The sequence below is a fragment of the Sinohyriopsis cumingii genome, chromosome 3, assembly GCF_028554795.1.
Source record: "Sinohyriopsis cumingii isolate HCF-2022 chromosome 3, ASM2855479v2, whole genome shotgun sequence".
NCBI classification, from domain to species: domain Eukaryota; kingdom Metazoa; phylum Mollusca; class Bivalvia; order Unionida; family Unionidae; genus Sinohyriopsis; species Sinohyriopsis cumingii.
The window spans coordinates 104,008,451-104,030,569 of NC_142963.1; the positions used below are offsets into that span (position 1 = coordinate 104,008,451).

The window sequence follows — 22,119 nt, forward strand, 5'->3', positions numbered from 1 at the left end:
CATGGACATCATAAGCTTTGTTGCGAAAATCTTCACATCAATATGACTTCCTGTCCAGAGTTGCAGTAACTATTTTCAAGACTGGACATCAGATCAGCATCCTTTTCATTTAGGACCATCATAAAGTGTGTTGGTGAAAAACCTATGTCAATAAGACCTTCCATGTACAAGGTGTACCGATGATTTTCAAAATGACGATTGTGATGGCCATGTTGGATGTCAGATCCACAAAATCTGTATTTAGTACCAATTAGACAGCATAATTAGTCTTTTAGTTATAACCCCATGTTGGTATAACTAGCCATTTAGGATAAGTAGCAATAAGATCGTTGCCCCAGTGGCCATACTGGTTATCAGCTTGGTACCATTTTCATTGAAGACAAACATGACATATAATTAGTCTTTAAGCAAAAGCCCACGTTGATCTGACCATCCATTCAGGAGATCAAGCAGCACCATTTCCATTGAGGACCAAATTGCACAAGATATGAATTTGTATGTAGTTTTATTGCATCTCTCCAAGGATTAGTGATAACAAACTTGTGCTAATGGACAGATGAACAATGAATGACACAGATCCTTACAGAAGCCTTTCTGGTCTATGACCAGCAGAACTAAAATATTTTGTATGGTCTTCAAAGAAAATGTTCCCTAAAAGTGTAATCTTGTATGATAAATTTTGGGCCTATGCTTTTTATTGAGAAGGCTCACAATTTTCGGGATACAAATAAAATGAAACATTTGTCAACTTCAAGAAACATTTATTTTAGTCACTTCATTTTAACTCTTTCACAGCAAGACCTGAAAAGAAAAGAAAAAAATGACAATGTAAAATTTTGAAGGTTAAGTTTGTAATCTTAAAAATGACAAGATCCTACTCTCCTTCTCTATCAACTTGACACGACACATCCTTATTTTAATTTACAGGCAATCTTACACATGAAACTAATTCGGTGGGGTGGGCTTATGGGTGTTAGTGGTATGTGTGAATAACTCTTCAAGATTTACCTCTGATCATTGCACCATAAGAACTTGTATCTACTCATTCTTAGAATACCCCGAGTCACTCCCACCTGTTCCCCATTTAATTTCTTCTCATTCTATTCTACTTCAAAAATTCATTACACAGAGGGGCTCGTTTTCATTGTAGCTATGCTAAAAAGATTTTGGACCATTATCCCTAAATCTTTAGGATTCTATCTGAGCATTACTTGCTGTTTTTGGCACAAGACCTTTTGTGGGCACCCATCAGGCATTAAAAAACAATCCAGCGAGAATTTAAAAAAACATACAAAATTGCTCCAGTTACTTTTCAACTCAGCTGATCACATCCCATGCTTTCTGAACAGAATGTATTCTTGCAAAAAAAGCAGAAGATCAATTTCACTTGCTGATGGAAATGTCTTACCAAGTTTAATTTGCTTCAGTACTAATCTAATGCACAATTCAAAATTATTGATGAAATCTTGAGTGAAAAAAGTGTGAACAGAAGAACAAATGAGGACTCAGATTTCAGGGGAATGGTTAAATTAGGATGAAAAATTAAAATCCCAGAACTGACAGCTCCTGACCCGAGTCTGATTATAATTACAGGCGCACGAGTCATGGATTTATTAGTGTCCAGAAAAAAATAATCATGTTTCCAGCATTATATTCTTTGAAACAGTTGCAGACTACAGCAGTTTTCAACTAAGAGAAACATGATCTGAAGAGCAGGCAAGGTAGCTGTTCCATAGTCAGACTTCACAATGACTGAATCAAAACTTGTAATGTTAGAAAAGTGAATATTCATTGTCAAAATTATTATATACCATGACAAGAATGCCTGTTAAAGTCATACATGTCTGAATATCCTGAATAAAGAAACCGGAAGGGTATTTGCAACACCTGTTTATTCTAAACAAACCAACTCTTTGAGCAAGTTGTGACAAGTGGGCCCCATGATTTCCTTTTCAAGAATCAATATTACACCCTAACTGGTTTACCTGTTCATGCCTGTCCATTTACTACAAATAAGAAATAAAGTGTACCTGGGACCATACTAATTAATGGGACACAAGTCAGAACTGAAATCGTTATCATTGTGTGATGGGTCCCTCCAATAGTTGCCTATCAAAAACAATAATGGCGCTGTATCAGCAAATGGCAGGAAAATAAATGTATACTTGTTATTTTCCAAGTAAATTAGTCTTTACTTCATAATTTAGAAGAAAATCGGTTTAACAAACCACCTATCCACTGTGGTTCTATTGAGACAGACTTGGTGTGGTGCTTCACACCACAGCAATACAAGTAGGAATTTAGTACCATGGCAACTGGGGTAAACAGCCTTGCAAAAGGGATGGAACACTGTAAGGGGGACTGTCTTCGCATGCCATTTCTTGGAGTTTGAGGTAATTTTTGGGGTGGTGGGATTGGGTGGTGCTGAAAGCAACACTTGCTTGGGACACCATTATGTTTAACACGAACTTGCATTGGCCCTGTTCAAGGACATGCCATGTTCTTGCTCCCATTAGTAACCTCTTGTGATATACATTAAGTGCATTAGGGCTATTCCACATCTCTGAGCCTCCAGGGCATTATTCTGAACATAAAATATTCTAAGTTAATTACAACTACAGGAACAATGAAATCTTTACAATAAAATCACATCTTATCAATTATATTCATGAGTAAAGAATGAACAGACTTTCAATAACTCGAGTGTGTCAATAACTATTATTTTAATAATCTGCTAAGTAAGCCATATAGACCGAATCATTCTTTTTGTACTGAGATGTGTCAAATTCCAACAATCTTTTAGTGAAAACCACATGTTAATATAATCTTCCACTCAGGAGTACTGACAAAATTTACCATCCATTCAGGAAGAGTAGAGATAACAAGATTTTCAATATTCAAACCTGTAAGCTTGCTTCTGCTCTTTCAAGCTTATTATTCTTTTGCAGAAATATATCAGCTGCTTTCATGGAAAGACACAAAAAAAATTATATAGTTTATAACTGGAAAAATGTACATATTTCTGTACCTGGTGGAAGTGACTGCCTCAACTTCTCAGCCTTTTCCCTGTCATTGATGACCAGGGTGTAAAGATATCGGCTGCAGCGGACCTTGAATTTCACATTGTCTTTATTCTTCTTAATCTTTACAGCTGCAAAAAGTAGATAAATTTATATTGGGATGAATATTCACAATTTCATAAAAATTCTGTGTGACAAAAATATCTCTTGCTATAAAATCCAAACCCTATATAACAAAATGCTAATAAAGGATTAACTCTGTTTAGCCCAACACATTATTTATATAACACTATTTAAAAATTCTGACAATGGACAGTAACTCAAAGACAGCAAACTCTTAATAATATACATGTACATACATACAGACACATATTCGCTTATAAGACAAGTCTAACTGCAAAATGTAAAGACACAGATCTGCCATAAAATAGTGTGCTGTTTTATCTGGGTCTGTCCAATTTGTTTGGAGTCATTAGTAGAACAAACAACAAATGGAAAATCTGGGTCAATGTTGCATGCAGCTGACTTGATTTATAAGCAAGTAATAATAGTCCACTGTGTTGTGGTGTGAAAGTAACTTGTTTGGTAAACAGATGGGTAGATTAACATGGGTGAAATAGGCCGACCAAAATCAACTATCCATGTAACCACTTTATTGAGAAAGAATGCTGCTGTCACAGAATTAGGCAAAAAAATAACTTGGTTTTGCCTTAGAACTATTCAACTATTTTAATTGTACAAGTGTACAACGTTATCTAAGGTGAATGTTTTTCCAGGTAAGCGACTGTATTAACACGTACCTCGCCGGAAATTACTTGCGACGAAGGGACATTAATAACCTGATATGCACAGGTATTTTACCCCAACTATTGGTCACTCTCCTATGGATTTAAGATCAATTTCTAAACCGACACTGGTCATTCTGGATCATGTCAAGGAGTGTACGCTCTCCATTGTTTTCCAGTCATAGGGGTAAGTGTTAAATTTATATTTCATTGATATGCGAAGCTTATTCGGTTTGTAATGTCTTATCGCATAATAATGAATTTATTACAACGCAAATTTGCACTTTGAATTACAAGTCACTATTAGAGGTTAATGTATTAGCATATATCTAGAGATTTTACATAAATTATTATTATGACCAGTTTTGTTTTATTGTAGCTAATTGTGATTGTGACTGTGACTAGAGCTGACTGAAGCTGTCTAAAGTTGTTTAGAGCTGTCTAGAGTTTCCAGAGTATTTAAGGCTGCATGCTGTCGATATGTATGTATGTACGTATGTCTGAGCCACGGACGCAGACGTAGCTAATTAAAAAGGGGGCTGTATGCTGTATGTACATGTATACATATGACTGTACATGTGGTGGATCCATGAAGGGTGTGAGTGGCTAATAAGAGTGTGGGCCAACCCTAGGAATCGTGCGCCTGTACAAGGGGTCTAGAAGCATACATTTGGTTCAATTGTTGTTCCAATTGGGTGCATTTATGTTCATAAGATTATTTTGAATCTTAGTTGTGTTCACAAGATTATTTTGAATCTTAGTTGTGTTCCAAAAGATTATGTGAATCTCCCATAGTTTATGACCCTAACATGGCATTGCTATATCATAACCCGCTTATGCTGATGTTCGGCCTTAGTACTCTGTGCTGTAAAATAACCCAAATAGCTACAATCGACCACATCTGAAGTTGGGAATGAGATGGACTACAATCTACCAGACAATGGCAAACCATTTCCTTTTTGAAAACTGCACCAGAAAAATTAGTTTTACTGAAACTTCAATGAAAACTTTGTACCTTTGAAGCAAATGAAAATAGAATTTTTGTCACCATCAATGTTTTACAATTGTTTGAGGTTGCCAAAGCAATAACAAACGGGCATTTGTTTGGCCCTTCAAAGAGTGCCTTCAATAACACACAAACCTTCATCAAAGCAAACCAAAGACTTTTGATCAAAGAAAGTCAGCAACAAACTTCCACGTACTATAAGGATAATAAATATCGCAGTGAATTGTTTAGGGAAATGTGTTTGTTGACACTGGGATATAGATTAAACAAGGACTACCATTTTTTATGTACATATTTTATTTGTTTTCTAACAGGATTTGACTGATACATGAATTTTCTAACATATGATTGAATATTCAAATTCATGGATTTATGCATGTATATTAACCCACTGCAGAGTGTACTAGACAAATGTAAGTTGTCAATATATAGAGGATATTTGCTTGAAACGAGTGAATAACGGATATATTTCATCGAGTGGGTGAAAAACTCAGTATTTTCACGAGTGGCATAGCCACGAGTGAAAATGCTAGAGTTTTTCACCCACGAGATGAAATGTATCCGTTATTCACTCATTTCAAGCAAATATTCTTTTCATTTCATGCTCACATACGTTGGCTACCTAAAGTTTGTGACACAGTGAATGAGAAGATTTCTTACGGTAATGTCAGCTGTTTACCGTACATGTTCTGCTGTGCTATGTGTACATGCGCACAAAATTAGTTCCACATCAGATTGATGAAAATTAACTGATATTTCCAGAATAACAAACTACAAGTTTCAAGGATAACAGACAGGGATTATTAATCTGCTAATTATTAACTATTAATTTGCTAAGGTGCAAAATCAAAGGGAGGTAAGTATGTTCTGACCCCAAAAAGTAGCTCCGGTAGTGAAAAAATATTGTTATTTTTTCACTGCAGTGAAATATCAATAATATTTTAATTAGAAAATCAAGTAATTCACTGCTTAGCATAAAATAAACAAGTGTATTTCAGACTTGTTTTCATTTAAACAAAATTTCCATTTACTTTTGACTCTGCATAAATCCTAGTCACCTCTTACAAACTTCACTTGTGTGTGAAATTTCAATTTATTTTCAGCTCCCTCACCTTACTAAACATTCGCTTATGTCGACAATATTACCTTGGTCCCGAGGATGTTGAGATAAAGAAATAGTAATGTATTATGAAAATGGCAACATGTTTTGAAAATTGGCAACAAAATATTTAGGTTGGCGACAACTTTTTTTAAAGCCAGCGTCATTCCTGGAACAGACATGATTTTGGTCTTTGATAAAAAAAAGGCTGAAAACTTTTTAAGGGTGGGGGCCTCCCCCAAAGGGTCATGACTGGCAAAGCCCCTGATTTAGGTGTCCAAAACGCATTTTAAACTCATAAAAATATGCTCTGCTGCAACTTACGATCATAAAATAAACAAAAATAATCATTTCAAAAACTAATAAACTTACTAAAATGTTAACCTGACTTCAATAATTGCACAATATTTATTGTCACATGAATTTGTTTTCCAATACTATTGATGCTGAAGTTATTTCATGTGCATGTCCGTGTTCACATCACAGTTAAGTCACAATAATTTGTCAATTTGTGCAGCAAATATATTATACTTCTCTCTTTTCATAACAAATCTGTAAAGTAAATACCCAAGGACATCAACTACATACAAATAATCCCATACATTCACTTGTCTTTTTTTTCCAATGGACACAACCTGTTGATATGCTAGTCGAGCTCTTTTGCAGCTTTGGCAAAAATTTATTTAGCCTTCCTTTTTGTCACCACTGACTTTTTTTGCTCGATGTGCAATCGTTTCTTTTCCTTCTCAATTAGGGCCTTTTTCCTTTCAAGCTGGTGCTTGTATTGGCAATCTGCAGTGCAAATATTCTGACAGAGGGCTACATCTGTTCTTTCATGCAAAAAATCTTTCTTCTTATAGTAATTAAACACTTTTTCCAGATGCCTTCTGAGCTTCAATTTTTTTCATATGCAGCTTCTTTTGTAGGTGCTGTTCCAAACTCTTCCAACTGCAATTACCGTTAATTCAGATCTTTCTTGCAGAGGTCACAAAATCCCAGTCCTCCAGCGTTCAGTTTTCTTATAAGCTTACCAACTAAATTTCTGTCAACGTTTCGCACCAGCCATTACCATGTTTTTCAAACCTTTGTCTAAATTTTTTGTGTCATGGTCTCTCGCAACAACTCAGGACTCCATGTTGTGCAAGCATGCTTCTTCTTTCTATTGTCATCAGTTTCCATTACATGAAGATTCATTGGATTAATGTAAACTTTAACCAATCAGAATACTCTTTACGAGAGTCATGTGCTAATATATGGAACGAATAATTTACAAGGGTTGTTGCGGAATGGGACCAGAGAGACTGTTGTTAAAAAACCAGATCAGAGAATATATAAAAAAAATAGACTATATCAAGAAAAATCTGATTCAAGCCAAGAGAAATGTGGAATTTCACTTTAAAATGGAGAAAAATCATGTCTGCTGGAAGCTAATGGCAAGCTTTCTCACATACCCACCTTGGCTGAGCCAAGACTTGAACCCACACAGAGGTGAGACATTTGTGATTGATAAAGGCAAGTACCTAATACCACCTGGCTACCTGGGGCTCCTTGTGTATAAACTGAAGGAAATGTCTTGTTAAAAAATCAGCATACTGATCAATGCACCTATTTCTCTGCGTGACTGGGCCTCAATAGCTATGGTATTTATAGGTCAAATGCACATGCTATGCCAGTCCAGATAAAAGAACTAAAATGCATGCATAATGACAGGTTTTCTGTTCTATGCAGGATATTCTGGATATTAATTCTTCTATCAGTCCATTAGATTTAATTCTGATATCAAAGAGAATTAAGTCTTTATCTCCAAGCGATGACTGGGCTGATAACAGATATCCAAGTCTAAACTGATAAATTTTGGCATTAGATATTCCACAAACTGATATTGGAATATTTCCAGAATAAGCATTATATTATGTAGATCACTTGTTACATAGCAATAGAAATATTAGGACAGGAAGTCTCCAACAGTGAACAGTATCTATGCCACAAAGTAGCCACTCAAATCATCACTTACTAATGCAAGGGAGGTAACTCAAAATTGGGTGCAAAGATTGCTGCAGTTTAATTTCAAATCAATGTTCGGGAACCGCCATATTTACCAGAGTTTGTGTAGTACTGCTTCAGATTTGCTACAATTAACTTAATTCATTATTTCGCCATGACAGTCTACAAGTTCTCAAAATGAAATATCTTTTTGATGGAGCCACACAGCAAATCGATAAGAGTCAGATTTGTAATCCAATTGTCATGGGTCTTGTACTTGCCCAAGCAAATATGGCTGGGCAGCCTTGGCGTATCCCTTGGAAAAGAAACAGCTTCCATTTCACCAGTACATAGCTGTCAACCCTCTAGGCTCGCAATTAGTGACAAGTGGGATAAAAATGAGTGAATTTTGAACACAATTAGTGAAAAAGTATATCATAACACTAACTCCACCCACTTCAATGGTCAGTACTGCATTATATGAAAATACCCAAAATAAAAATAAAACATTATTTACACTCATTACATGTACTCCTTTATTTGCAGCCAAATTTACTGATATACCCAAACTTCATGCTAAATGTCATGATATGATGCTGTGGCAGTCTTGAACTTCTTCAATCAGGCTATGATAAATTTGTTTTGAAAACAGTTCAGGCTTCTTGCCTGCTGGTTAATCTTGGAGACTAAAATTGTTGCAAATTTTCATCACCTAAGGAGGCAATAAAGGAAATAATCTTTCACTGTCACTGTTGCTGATCTCCAACTGAAAGACAGGTTATGTTCAACAAGAAAGCTCACAAACATTGATTCAGTACTGGCAGCATGCAGGACTTGTGTAGGTGGCTTAAAATACTCCAAAACTGAAAACTGCTGGGGATGCTATAGCAGTGTGCTTTTTCACATTGTTCTGCCACATGCCCACAGGGGCTAGTATCATTGCTTAAATTTATCTAACATACATGTACTATATAATAATATTACTACATGGTATATATACGACAGGTAAATTGTAAGCAACAATACCAGTCCCTGTGCACATTCCTAATTGCAGAATTTGCGCCACACTAGAGTGGGAAAAGCATAATGTACAACGATGTTTGATGGCTGAATGCTAGGCTCAATTATGGTGTACTCCAACCTATACTCCACCTTTTGTGGAATACAAATCTTTTTCCTTGGAGGTGAAAACATTTTAACTGCAATGTAGCTTAATTACTAAATGGCATTAATCCATAAGATGATACGTCGAACGCTGAACAATTAGTGGTGTCAGTGCATGCGTGGAAAACTCAAGCTAATTAAGATATATGCTATCTTTCACTCTCAAATATTCCAACACTCAAAAAAGTTGTCTTCGTGTAGTTTCCCAACCTCTATGTGCTTTTTGCTACCAATGTGCTTCCTCATATCATCCCTGCCACCATGCCCAATGCTAAAATTTGTGGCACACTGTGTGCAAAAAGCATGATGTACATCGGTATTTGATGGCTGAATGCACGGCCAATTATTGGTATATTCCAAACTAAACTTCACTTTTTGTGCAATACATTTCTTTTCCCTTAGTGAAGAAGATGTTTTCAAGAAGCAATGCCAAATAGTAATTCAAATCAGTGTTGGTAGCACATGCGCAAAGAAAAATTCTGGTTAACCTCAGTTTCTTTCAAAAGCATTTGTAAAACTACTCTTATGCATAAAGATTAAAATACGCTAAAATGCCTGCTACCGAACCAACTGTACCAATTGGCCATAGTTCTACTAACATCACGACTAACAGTTCCGGACCGTTTTGGCAACTGCCGATATCACAACTAGCACTTAATAGGAAAATGTTAAATGATTGAGAATTGGGAACTTCATGAATCTTTTGCATGCGACATGAATCCATGAATCGCTGTAGAAAGTCACATCAAAATCGTGAGTGCTGGCAGCTATGCTAGCATGCTGTAGGCAGTAGTGTGTTAAAACAAATGTTATATTTCACATTTTCAAGGATTTCCCAGAATAAAGAACCTGAATGCAGATATATCTTTCAAGTAAATAAACATTTATCTCTTTAAACAAAAATTATTTTTACCATTTTCTGGGATTATTCGTGTTTGAACAAACCATAAATATATTTAGGATATCCAACACATTTACTTCCATAGAATACCAATAGCGACTAAACACTGCGATGTCTGGATCAACACTGTTTTACTTACATTTAGCATCTTTCCTCCTTGCAGTGAGAAGGAAGTCTTTGATTTCCATAATCTGTTTCGGCTGTAAAGAAAGAAGAAGAAAAAACTTTATGGCAAGTGATTTGTGCAGGGATTGGAAAATAATATTGTATTTGTGTTATGAATAATAGTGTGAATTAGTTTATGTCGTGTACTGATCTGCCCTTGCAAGCCCCATAATTGATGGATGGGAAGGAGGCAGAATTTCTTAGTATGTCTGGTACCACGTCGTTGCTAGCCATGGTTATGATACATCAGCCTATCTACACCTTGGTGGATCTATCAGATCAGTGCTTCAGTCCGTAAATTTCATGGCAAGCCACAATATCAAATTAAAATCAAGTTGCTGAAAGCTGAACACTGCTCCTCCATAATCAAGACAAGGTGTGCACACAACTGGAACAGACTTGTGAACAAGTGATTTTCCATTATCAGTCAGTGTTTGCACAAATACATTCTTTTTATCAAATACACATGTAAAGGCTTCTTTCTGGTATGTAGTCAAACGTTCGATATTAAACATACAAATTATTCATTTGAGATCAATTGCCTCCAACATTTTTCAGCCAATGAAAAATCAACCGCTTTTTACAAGCTATTGGTTAGTTGGCATTTTATCATTATATACTAAGGGAGGAAACTCATGAAATCCAAAAGATGTCATTTGCGCAAAGCATTAAAATATCTGACTGATCTGCCAAGATGTAGATAGGTTAACATACCAAATCTTTGGCTAGCAAAGATGCTGGTACCAATTATCACTTTTCTGATGACAAGTGCTGTGTTGCTATAGCATGCAACTTGTCCGTAACATTAGCATGATCTGAAAACTAACCTAAGAAAACTGAGCTGCTGTTCAAAGTCAGAGACCCTCACTTTGCTATGTTTCACCATTTCAGTCACAGCAAGTCTTGCATCTCATAGAACCAGATTCATTTCTAAAAATGCAGAAAAAGTCAAACAGCCACCACTCCTGGAACACTTTATTCTGAGACATTTTGATGATGATTGACAATTATCTGATTTATGAGTGTTTGTTCATTGCATAAATCATTAAGTAAGCAGAGACATGATACCGATAGTGACACTCATTTATACAGTTTGATATAATCACTTGGATGTTAACCTCGGCGATTAGTAGATAGTGGTTATTGTTAGATCTCAGCACTATTTCAGATCATAACCATGCAGGTCCATGAGAACTAATCTAATGAATTACAATACTTGACGGCTGGTTGACCCAGATGATTGCCCCCCCCCCCCATAAATCTGAAGATGAGTTTTGGGGTTCTCCCTCAACAGGGTCTCGAGGGGCAGTGCCTCTGATTGGTGGTGGTGGTGGTGGGGGGTAGAGCATGCAATTTACAATCATAAATAAATGCTTCAGGTGAACCTTGGTATCACAGTATATAACAAAATAATCATTTGGAAAAAAATGAACTTACCAATTTTCAAATTTACTTGAAGAAATTCAAAATGTTCACCGTCACAAAATTCTTCTCCAACGATATTAGAGCTAAAGTTATTTCATGTGCATGTCAGTGTTTATACAGTAATTCAGTCACAATAATTTGACAATTTTTGCAGAAAATATTATATTACACTTTTCCCCTTCTCAAAACAAAAATCTGCAAAATAAACACCAAAATACATAAAATATATACATCACATAAATTCACTTATCTTTTTTCCCTCTGGACACAATCTGTTTATATTAATATGCCAATCTTGCTCTTTTTTGCAGCCTTAACAAAAATTACTTTTGCAATCCTCTTTGTCACCACTGACACTGCTGGCTCAGTTTTCAATCTTTTTTTCTCAACATGGACATTTGTTTCTCATTTCAAACAACTCAATGTATTGTGTATAATTTGTGTTTCTGATACTACATTTCTCTGTATGCAGCTTCTTTGTGATATTCTGACTGCTGCTTTAGTACTAAGATTTGTACCCCTACTACTACTATGCTGAGGCAGTGACATCGTAGCTAGCAGCTGTGCCAAGATCTAAAAGCCTCAATTAGCATAATTCAAACAGTTTTTGGAAAGAATACAAAACGCCAGTCCTATGGCATTCAGTTTTCTTATGAACTGACCAACTACATTTCCATCAAATTTCTGCTTGAGCCATTCCCATTTCCACATATTTTTAAAACCTTTATCCAAACCTATTGGCATCCTATTCTCTCTCAAATACTCGAGATGCCATGCTTATAAGCATGCTTCATTCTTTCCATCAGTTTCTGTTACACGAAGATTCATCAGATGAGCAGCAACTTTTCACCACTTAGAATACTCTTTGCAATGATCGTGTGTTAAATAATACACTGAGTGAATACTTTACAAGCATCATTGCAGGATGTGATCAGACGTACCGCTTTTGAAAAAAAACAAAGAATACATCAAGAATCTGATTTTTCTCATAAAAAGTGGAATTCCACTTAAAACAGAAAAAACATGTCTGTTTACTATAAAATGTTTAAAGAGACAATAAATTTACACCAGCGACTTGTGAAAGCCAGTTATTAAAATGCAGCTTTACCGCTTAATAGCAAATCTGATGCATAATTAGTCCTTTTGATCCAGCTACTATGTGAATTTCAGGTGCAATATGTAATTTACCCCCAATTTTATATGTTGTGAAATCCTGAGGCATCATTACAATTATTATTTAACAGTGTCATCAGCATGGTGTTGCGCCTGCAGTCCACCAGAGAACTTGGTCAGTGGACAGTTATTCACAATGTGTGACATGGTCTGTAAAGCACTACAGCTAAATGAATTGAAAGCTGCCTGGCCCCATTGGACACACCACAGCTAAATGAATTGAAAGCTGCCTGGCCCCATTGGACACACCACAGCTATACAAACTGTAAGCTGCCTGGCCCCATTGGACACACCACAGCAACAGGAAGAGTAAGCCGCCTAGCCCCATTGGACACACCACAGCTAAATGAAGAGAAAGCTGCCTGGCCCCATTGGACACACCACAGCTATACAAATTGTAAGCCGCCTAGCCCCATCAGACAAGGCTGACTGCACAACAACCCTGACCTGTCCAGAAATGGTTCAGCTTGGTTACAATATTCAGATAAGACAAAGATAAAACAACTGATACAAACAGGCACCCCCCCCCCATAATGGGAATAAAATGGGTGTGATGTACCCTTCCCCACTTTGTAAGAAGTGACAGAGAGGAAACCTAATGCACAGAGATAATGTTTCTGATGAATTGCTGACGACTAGTTTTAAAATAACTTTGTACACTTTGCACTTTATGGATTTTATCTAGCTTCATTTTTGGTTTATTTACCTTTATGGAATACCAAAACTTACTAAGCAACGAATAGCCAAGATTATGTTGATTTGTCATTTAATTGTATACATACATTACTTTGTAGATGCCTGCAGCACTTTTTAGGCTCACTGATGTAAAAATCACTAACTACACATCTTCTATTGTCTTAAAAATATAGTTCTTGCAATGTCTACTTTTCTCTTATTTAGTATAACATGCATACTTATTTCATACTTTTAATGATGAAATAGTCAAATTTTACTATCTACCATATATGCCCGTGTACAAGTCGAGTCAAATTGCAAACAATATAGACAATGATCTGCCATTACATGTGTCAGCAGATCGTGATCTAAGAGGTCTGAAGTTGGACACAACTTACAAATAAGCATATCTGGTAATCTTCACACCCGTATAAACAGTACTCACCATTGTTATTAGCAGATCTCTCCGACACACAGTTGGATCAAAACTGTAAAAAGAAATTAAATTAAAAGTTACCTAGGGTTTTGTTCACACTGCATAGCTGAAAATTATCTGTACATAAAAATATTTGTATGCAGGTGTTCGAAAACTCAAATCCAACATAAATACATGTACAGTGGTTATCTCCAGAACACAGATGCATGTCAAGTTATAAATCTTGCAAATAAATTATCTTTTCAAGCTAACTTCCTGCATAACAGATAAGAGGTAATCCAAGCCTGTTTAAGCTGAAATTGGGGCAGACCATTTAGTTTTGGTAGTAGGAATGGATGGAGGTCTGGGATTTACCACCCTACAATAGCTTACAAAAGAACAGTTTTGCTCTGACACAAAGATGTATCATGTCAAAGATGGTCAATTTCTTTTCAGCATTTCCCTATTTTTAAATGGTGGATTGGCACAATTTGTACAACTCTAAAAGCCCTTTTATGCCATGACGAGTTTTGCAATATTTGGTCAATGTCTATTTTGCTTTTCAGAAGATTATTTTACAGTTTTCCTTTCTTTCTGCTGAGGACATATTCAGTGGTACATCATTTGTAGAAAATCTGATAATTTGCAACTATGATAAGAAAAGGCCACTGCTATAGAAAACTATCTGATGCATACAATTTGGCAATGTGACTCAGAAATGATGGAAAGGTAGACAAGTGTTTCAACTAGAATGTGTATGTTCTTGCAATATGAACTAGAATGTGTATGTCCTTGCAATATGAACTAATGCTTCAACAATATAAGGGATGCAAACGAGGCCAAATATTACATCAGCTGCTGAAATATTTGAGATACAATAAACCCCATCACAAATAAACACCACTTACATCATAAGACTTTTAAAAAAATGATAGTATACTGTTGTTGTGGCTTAACGCCATTTTTCAGCACATGATGGGCCATTTATGAAGGTCAGCATAAATGGTGGAGGAAAACTACTGGGACAAAACCACCTACCCAAGGGAAGCTTCTCGAAAGCTTTTCACATAACCATATAGGCCGAGCCCGAGACTTGAAAAAAAAAAAAACGCAGACAGTGAGATGGCAGTGATAGGTAAAGGCATGCACTTTAGATTACTTGGTCTACTGGGGTTCCTCCATATCATATTGCAATTACTGACAACTGATGTTGCACGCAGGACTACTTGCTGTATAATGTGAACAACTACGATCCTATACAAACTTTTAAAGTTTGTCATCGATAAAATTTATTTGACATCTATTTTTATACTTACTATTTAATTTTTTAAGTAAATAATGTAAGTAAAAATTGTTGCAAGTACATTTTACACTGAAGCATCATTTTCTTTGCTGCCCAATAAATATTACTTTATATAATTATTATTGTCTGCGTGTATACTGTCTGACATCAACATTTAATGATATTGTCCATTAAAAGTTGTCCACTTGTTCCTTTTTGTTATAATCTTGATTCTTAATTTTTTAAATATCTTTTTGTCTGTTAGCTTTCTTTTATTTTCCTTATAAACTGAACCTAATTTTCATTGTAAAATTATAAATATCACTTAACTTTAAAAAAATTGCACATTTCTGGTTTCTAAAAAGGTCAGTTAAAAAAAGTCATTTTCCACAGGGATTTGGACCATAGCTGAAGGGGTTGTTGTTCAAATGGCAGGTAGAGTGGCGCCATGTGTTAAGTTTATGTATATCCGGGTATCATCAGTCCTTTGTTCTTAATACATGTGTAAAGGAAATGGCTACTTGCCATTAGATAATTTTCCTAAATAAACTTTATATGATTGAATAAATGGCATATATATTGAATTTGCTTAAAGTACAAAAATTATTGTAGTTGTGGTATTGCATTTCCACAATTGTGTGAGAAGGCACTTCCAGTGAAATAAGTTAATTCAATGACACAAATTTAACAAAATTAACAAACTAATCCAGAAAGATATGCAAGCAGTTGCATAGTTTAGAAGGTATTTTATTCAGTTCCGTTGGATGTTATGATTGTCACAATTCATGACTGTTAAACCAAATATAGTACAATATGCATTACTGCAGTTAATATGACAAGCTGTTCTTCTACAGCGGTTTCTGTGGTGTAATAAATAAACCACAAAGGGAAGGAGTTGACACTTATTTATACTATTATACACATATTAGTGGTGATTTAGGGAAATCTTTCTGTACTTGTGATAAATACACAAGTTCTGTACATAACATTGGAACAATGGGCAAATTAAGTTATCACTGAACAGTGTAGTCATTTGTAAAGACATGTGGTATGTTAGAAATACAAGGTGGCTTAATGTGTCTGTGGTGGTTTACATAAAGGAGAAATATAGTCTTTGCAATATGCCTTGAACCCATTACTTGGATACCAAGAAAGTGGTTATAGATTTCAACTCAAGATTCATTAATTAATAACCTAAAGAAAAAAAGATATACCAACTGTGTAAGAATAGACGTACAGCATTCATAGAAAGACATGAGCAGAGAATATGAAAATATTCCAGACTCTTCATATTTTGGCTCATAATGCTTGGGACCAAAATTATATACATATTACAATAATAAAATGACATAGAAAACTGTGTTACTGTTTTCATCAAAAAATGTTGCTTAAGGCCAATACAGGGCTTCCTACCTTTTGTTCTGGAACTACTGTCCAGTTTATGACTGATTAGAATCCATTTGAGTTACAAAATGTGCAGAAAAATAGCTCATGTTCAAGTTTTCTACCAAATCCACTGCTTGCCATCAAATGGATTATTCTTAAGGGTCAATGGCATTTAATCTCCACTAATATACAGAGTCAATTTTGTTGTACACTGAATCCAAGTCTGTGGACAGAAAGGTATAGTTTTAATTATTAATCTAACTTATAAATGTTGGAGGATACTTAACTGACTTAAATGAAGAAATGGGACACAACTATTACCCGAGTTTTCGGCATTTCTTAATGACAAGAGCACCCTATCCACCCACTCACACTAAAATGTTGCATTACTTGTACTTCTTGAAACATACATGGGGGGGGGGGGGCGGGGCTAAGTTTGGACTGTCGGCTTTACAGTGGTGAGAGTTATGTGGGACTAAGTGGGCAAATGGATCCAGACAGCAGTCATCAAGGGTTCTGTTGTAGAACTGCGAGAGTTGCTTAGCTTGTGTTAATTGGTAGTAGAGCTAGTCCAAGATGTAAGACCTCAATGCTGATATTTATGTTGTGGTCGTCAAGGTCTTACAGCCCAACTAAAGGCATGGTGTAGCGTATTTTGATGTCGACTAACATCGTTACGAAGTCAAATTTTCAGGAATATTTCACACAAATGAACTCTAAAATAACACTTTTCTACAAAGTAAAGTCATAATGTTTTAGTCAGACATTAACTACTCTGATGTCTATTCTCTAATAAATTCAAATTTTCACAAAAGAAATGGACCTGTTTTCAAGTATCATTAGCCTATATTTCCGTTGGCTGAAAAGCGATGACAGCCAAAATTGTGTTAAGCTGAAATGTTATTCTTTAACGAAATGATTAAAAATATATTATGCCTATTGGAACTTTAAGCAATAGTTTGTTTTGTTCAAGAAACATATCTGCCATAAGAACCTACTTAAATATACTTTGGCATACCTAGACTAACGTCGCATTGCAACAAATTCAAATGAATGTCAATGGAACGTGAAAATGCACCCATTTGCTAGTATCTTATTTTCATTCCGCCAGGATAAAGACAGCACAGTAAGTATATTAATTACACACAAATTAGTGGAAGAGTGTCAATATAGGCTGCCAAGTGTGTGAGATGTTCCTGAAACTTTGATTACTCATTCCGATGTCAACATCGGAACACGCGATACAAGGCCGTTATTTGGATAGTAAGACAGCACTAAATCAAAAACAACATGTACTACGTCTTACGTTGTAGAACTAAGGTTTCCCCATTTCTTACTGATAGAATCGATTGCCGGCTAGTACGACCATGGAGAGAGTGTGATGCTGTACGCTTTTTGAACAAAGTCTTCTAATAATACAAAAATATACGGGTACTTCATTCGTTGATGGGTGCAAAACATTAAATAAATCGTCCCTATAATCACACAATAAAAGCTTATACTAAATACCAGACGAATAAGTGAAATTGAAACAAGGTTGGTTCCTGAGCAGCCAGCATATGTCAAATTATAAACTGAACTGGTTTCCATTTTAATTTGTATGTAGATCAGTGAAATTTGGGCAGCACCAGTAAAACAGTTATTTTGTTGATCCTGTGGTTAGGCGAAATAAATCCTAATTTCGAGCCTTGAATTCAGTGAAAAGACAAAACTGGAAACAAATTAACAATACATTTTCCACAAATTTAATCAAAAGGATTAATATATTTTGTAGCTGAAGTATGAAATCACAGCAGGATTGAGAGGTAAGGAAGATTCATGTAGATTTTTTTCCATATATTCCCGATCCATACCTATATGCCAGAAAGCATAAGCCGGAAAAGGAAATTAACATGTTGTATATGCCAAACAACGTCGTCCAAAATAATGATCCGGAAAGATGATTATAGCAGCAAATCTGTGGTCAAATTTTGCTACCTATGTCGATAGATGCTTTCTGAGCTTTCGAATCTTCTGCAGCAATTGTATTAATAATAATAATAACAATACTACTACTAATAATAATGATGATAATAACAACAACAACAACAACGAGGACAAAGACGGCGAAAGACGACGACGATGATGATGATGATACTACTACTACTACTACTACTACTACTACTACTAATAATAATAATAATAATATCAATAGCAAGTAGAAGAAGAACAAGATGAGGAAGAAGAAATAATTGACTGTAGTTTGCCTGAATAAACCTCAGCACTGCCAATTTTCTAAAATTGCTAATGAAAACAGTTCTTGCTTTCAAACGAATATCTTTGAATTATTAGTGAACTTTCCCCACTAGTCTTTGAAGTCAAAAGTTGCCTTGTTTTAGCTCAGTCAAATAATAGATTCCTTTGATAAAATCGTACCATGGTAGGCACTGATGTTTTCGTTTTATATGCCAACACTTTATGAATACATTATATTATATAATATTATCTTGTATTGATTTAAATTAAATTAAATTAAATTAAATTAAAATAAATTAAATTGATTGTATTGTGTAATGTAATATGCTATGTAGTGTCGTGTCGTGTCGTGTCGTGTCATGTCATATCATGTCATGTCATGCCGTGTCTTATCTTACCTTATCATGTCATGTTTTATATAAATTACGAAACTGAGAATCATTTGTTCCTTTTAAGCGTTATAATAAAAGCACCAAGCTTTTTTCCAGTATGTAAATTCAAGTGACTGAAGCAAACGAGCTATTTTTTGAGCGGTAATATTCTCAAATCCATCACGAGAACATTAAAAATCAAATCTGAAAATCATTCGACTAGCAACTTCGTTGCTTTATGAAACAAATTAAAAATTACTAGATCACTCAGACTGATGTGCAAGTAAATGCAGTGTTATCTTCTAGGATTTCGTTTAAACCCTCGCAAAACAACCCAGCGAGGAATTACATTTATCTCACTAATAAAGGATAAACTATATCAAATTATTTTAGTGACTTATGGATGATAAACTGCAAAATTATTTATGGCACAAATCTGTTATGTGATATACGGATTAAAGTACACGTGGGAAAACTGGACATTTTGTGAGTTCCATTTACATTGTAATAACAGAACTGAACAATAGAGAAGATAGCTCAATAATTTAAAACTGAAATCAGTTTTTACTAACCGTATTTTTTCATTACTCGTTTCATTATCATGCCGAGAGACAGTGCTAGTGGGAATGTGTGAGTGGATACAGTAAATATGTTAATAAAGGTTATTATTGTGTAGTTTGCGTTGTTCGTCTTATTTTAGTCTTCGTTCCTTGAGAACGGAGTTCGTGATATGCACATACATCATATAATAATAATAATAATAATAATAATAATGAGGACTTTGTATAGCGCCTAATCTTTAGAAGTTCTAAGCGCTTTACAACATTAGACAACACCTATAAGATAAAAAACATATATAATTATAAGATTACAAAAACAAACACCATGAAATTAGAAAACATAAAAAAACATGCTGAGAATATTTAAGGTAGGAAACATTATTAGGTTTTTAAGGTTGTTCTTGCAGTCGAAATAAGTGAGTTTTGAGAGCACTCTTGAATGTGATCACTATGTCTTTGTGTCTAAGTTCAGTGGGCAATTCATTCCACGTTGCTGGGCCCTGGTATGCAAAAGAACGCTGCCCATGTGACCTTGTTTTCATAGTGGGAATAATTCGTATACGATTGTCAGAAGAGGAGCGTAAGTATCTTGCTGGTGTATACACATGGGTGAGGTCGGATAGGTATGTTGGACTAGAGTCCGACAGTGAAACGTAGCACAGAGAACAAATTTTGTGTTTGATTCTGGATCGAATGGATAGCCAGTGTATGGTACAGAGCAGTATGATCCGAGCAGCTGTGTTTTGAACTTTTTGAAGTTTCTGGAGTAGATATTGAGATGAACCAGACAGAACTGAGTTACAATAGTCCAGTCTTGAAAGTACTAATGAACACACAAGTGTTTTAGTGGCATCAACTGAAAGATATTTGCGAATGGAGCTGATGCGTCTCAGCTCAAGATATGCAGCCTTGCATATGTTCATGACATGTTGGTGCAGTGTGAGAGTACTGTCCAAAGTAACAGCTAGGTTTCATACTGATTGTGTGAATTTACTGTTGGTGTTGCTGATATTTATTGTTTGATGTAAAGGATGTGAATGAGAAAGTCTTTGTGTTGTGATCAGAATGGCCTCAGTTTTATCATCATCTGCAGCTTGTTACATGTCATCCCTGATTTCACATCAGAAATGCACCTCTCTACACCTTGGACGGTAGCATCAACTTCAGTTGGGTGGCTAGATTTGTATATTTGGGTATCATCAGCGTACAATTGGCGAGACACTGGAAGATGATATATGACACTTGAGAGCGACTGAGTGTATAGAATGAAAAGAACAGGTCCACGAACAGACCCCTGTGGAACACCACAACATAGATCAACTGGGCTGTTCCATTTGCATTCCATTGTGTATTCCATTTGCCGATACAATTTGTGTCCTGTTGACCAAGTAGGACTTGAACCACAGTAAGGCTGTATCATGAATGCCAAATACATGCTGGAGACGGTGAAGTAATATATCATGGTCTCTTGTGTAAAACGCTGCAGCCAAATCAAGGAGGGTGAGGACTGTAATCTTTCCGCTATCCAACGCAGAGAGAATGTCATTAACTACTTTCAGAAGAGTAGTTTCAGTGCTGTGGCAATGTCGATATGCAGATTGTACATTGCTAAAAAGACTGTTTGAATTCAGATGAGATACAAGCTGGGATAGAACAACCTTTTCTAAGATTTTTTATATGAATGGGAGATTAGAAACTGGGCGGTCGTTCTTTAAATCGTTATGGTCTAGTGTTGGTTTCTTCAGCAGAGGCTTTACAATGGCAGTTTTGAAAAATGATGGGAATTCCCCGGATGAGAGAGAGGTATTAATAACATCAGTTAGTGAAGGCAATACTGGATCTAAGCACTCAAGCAGCAGTGATGTTGGAATTGGATCAAGTTCACATGACTTTGGTGTACTCTTCATCACGACTGTACGTACGAAATCCATAGAGACAGATTCAAATGCTGCTAATGGTTGCCGCTCAAATTCTTTATCCCAACTGTATGGTGACGACGAGTCAATTGAAAGTGTGGTGTCTAGCTTATCTCTAATGGTTTGTACTTTGTCACGGAAGAAATTTGCAAACATGTCCGGAAGGTCGACTGGAGAGAAGGACGTGGTGTAGATTTGTTCCTTGGCATTAGCTTGTTAGTAATCTTGAAGAGCTCTTTGCAGCTGGAACTTCCATGATCTTAGTAGTGTAGTGGGCTGATTTCGCTGCATGGACTATATTTGTGACATTCTTCTTAGCGACTTTATAGATTTGCTTATGAATAGTGAGTCTGGTGGAAAGCCAAAGCCTCTCAGCTTTACGGTGGTCTCTTTTAGCAGCGCGAAGCTGGTCCCTAACACTGCTATACCATGGAGAACACTTTTGAATTGATACTCTGCACTTGGTAGCTGGGGAATGTTTGTCGAGCAATGAACGCAGGCAGCTATCGAGTTGTTCTGCTGCAGGAGGTAAGCAAGTTGTTAGGTTAGCTTGGATGT

At 35.8% G+C, this 22,119-nt stretch overlaps 1 protein-coding gene across 1 annotated transcript; it reads right to left on the reverse strand.

The window, feature by feature from the left end:
* Nucleotides 1-740: 740 nt before the first annotated feature.
* Nucleotides 741-18,427, reverse strand: LOC149803443 (large ribosomal subunit protein eL38). Its single transcript, XM_089953151.1, has 5 exons — nt 18,333-18,427; nt 13,842-13,884; nt 10,098-10,158; nt 3,029-3,151; nt 741-801 (listed from the first exon to the last, which is right to left on the reverse strand). Exons 1-5 carry the CDS (start codon nt 18,371-18,373, stop codon nt 776-778), a joined length of 294 nt encoding a protein of 97 aa, XP_089809277.1. The 5' UTR covers nt 18,374-18,427; the 3' UTR covers nt 741-775.
* Between the last annotated feature and the right edge of the window lie 3,692 nt (nt 18,428-22,119).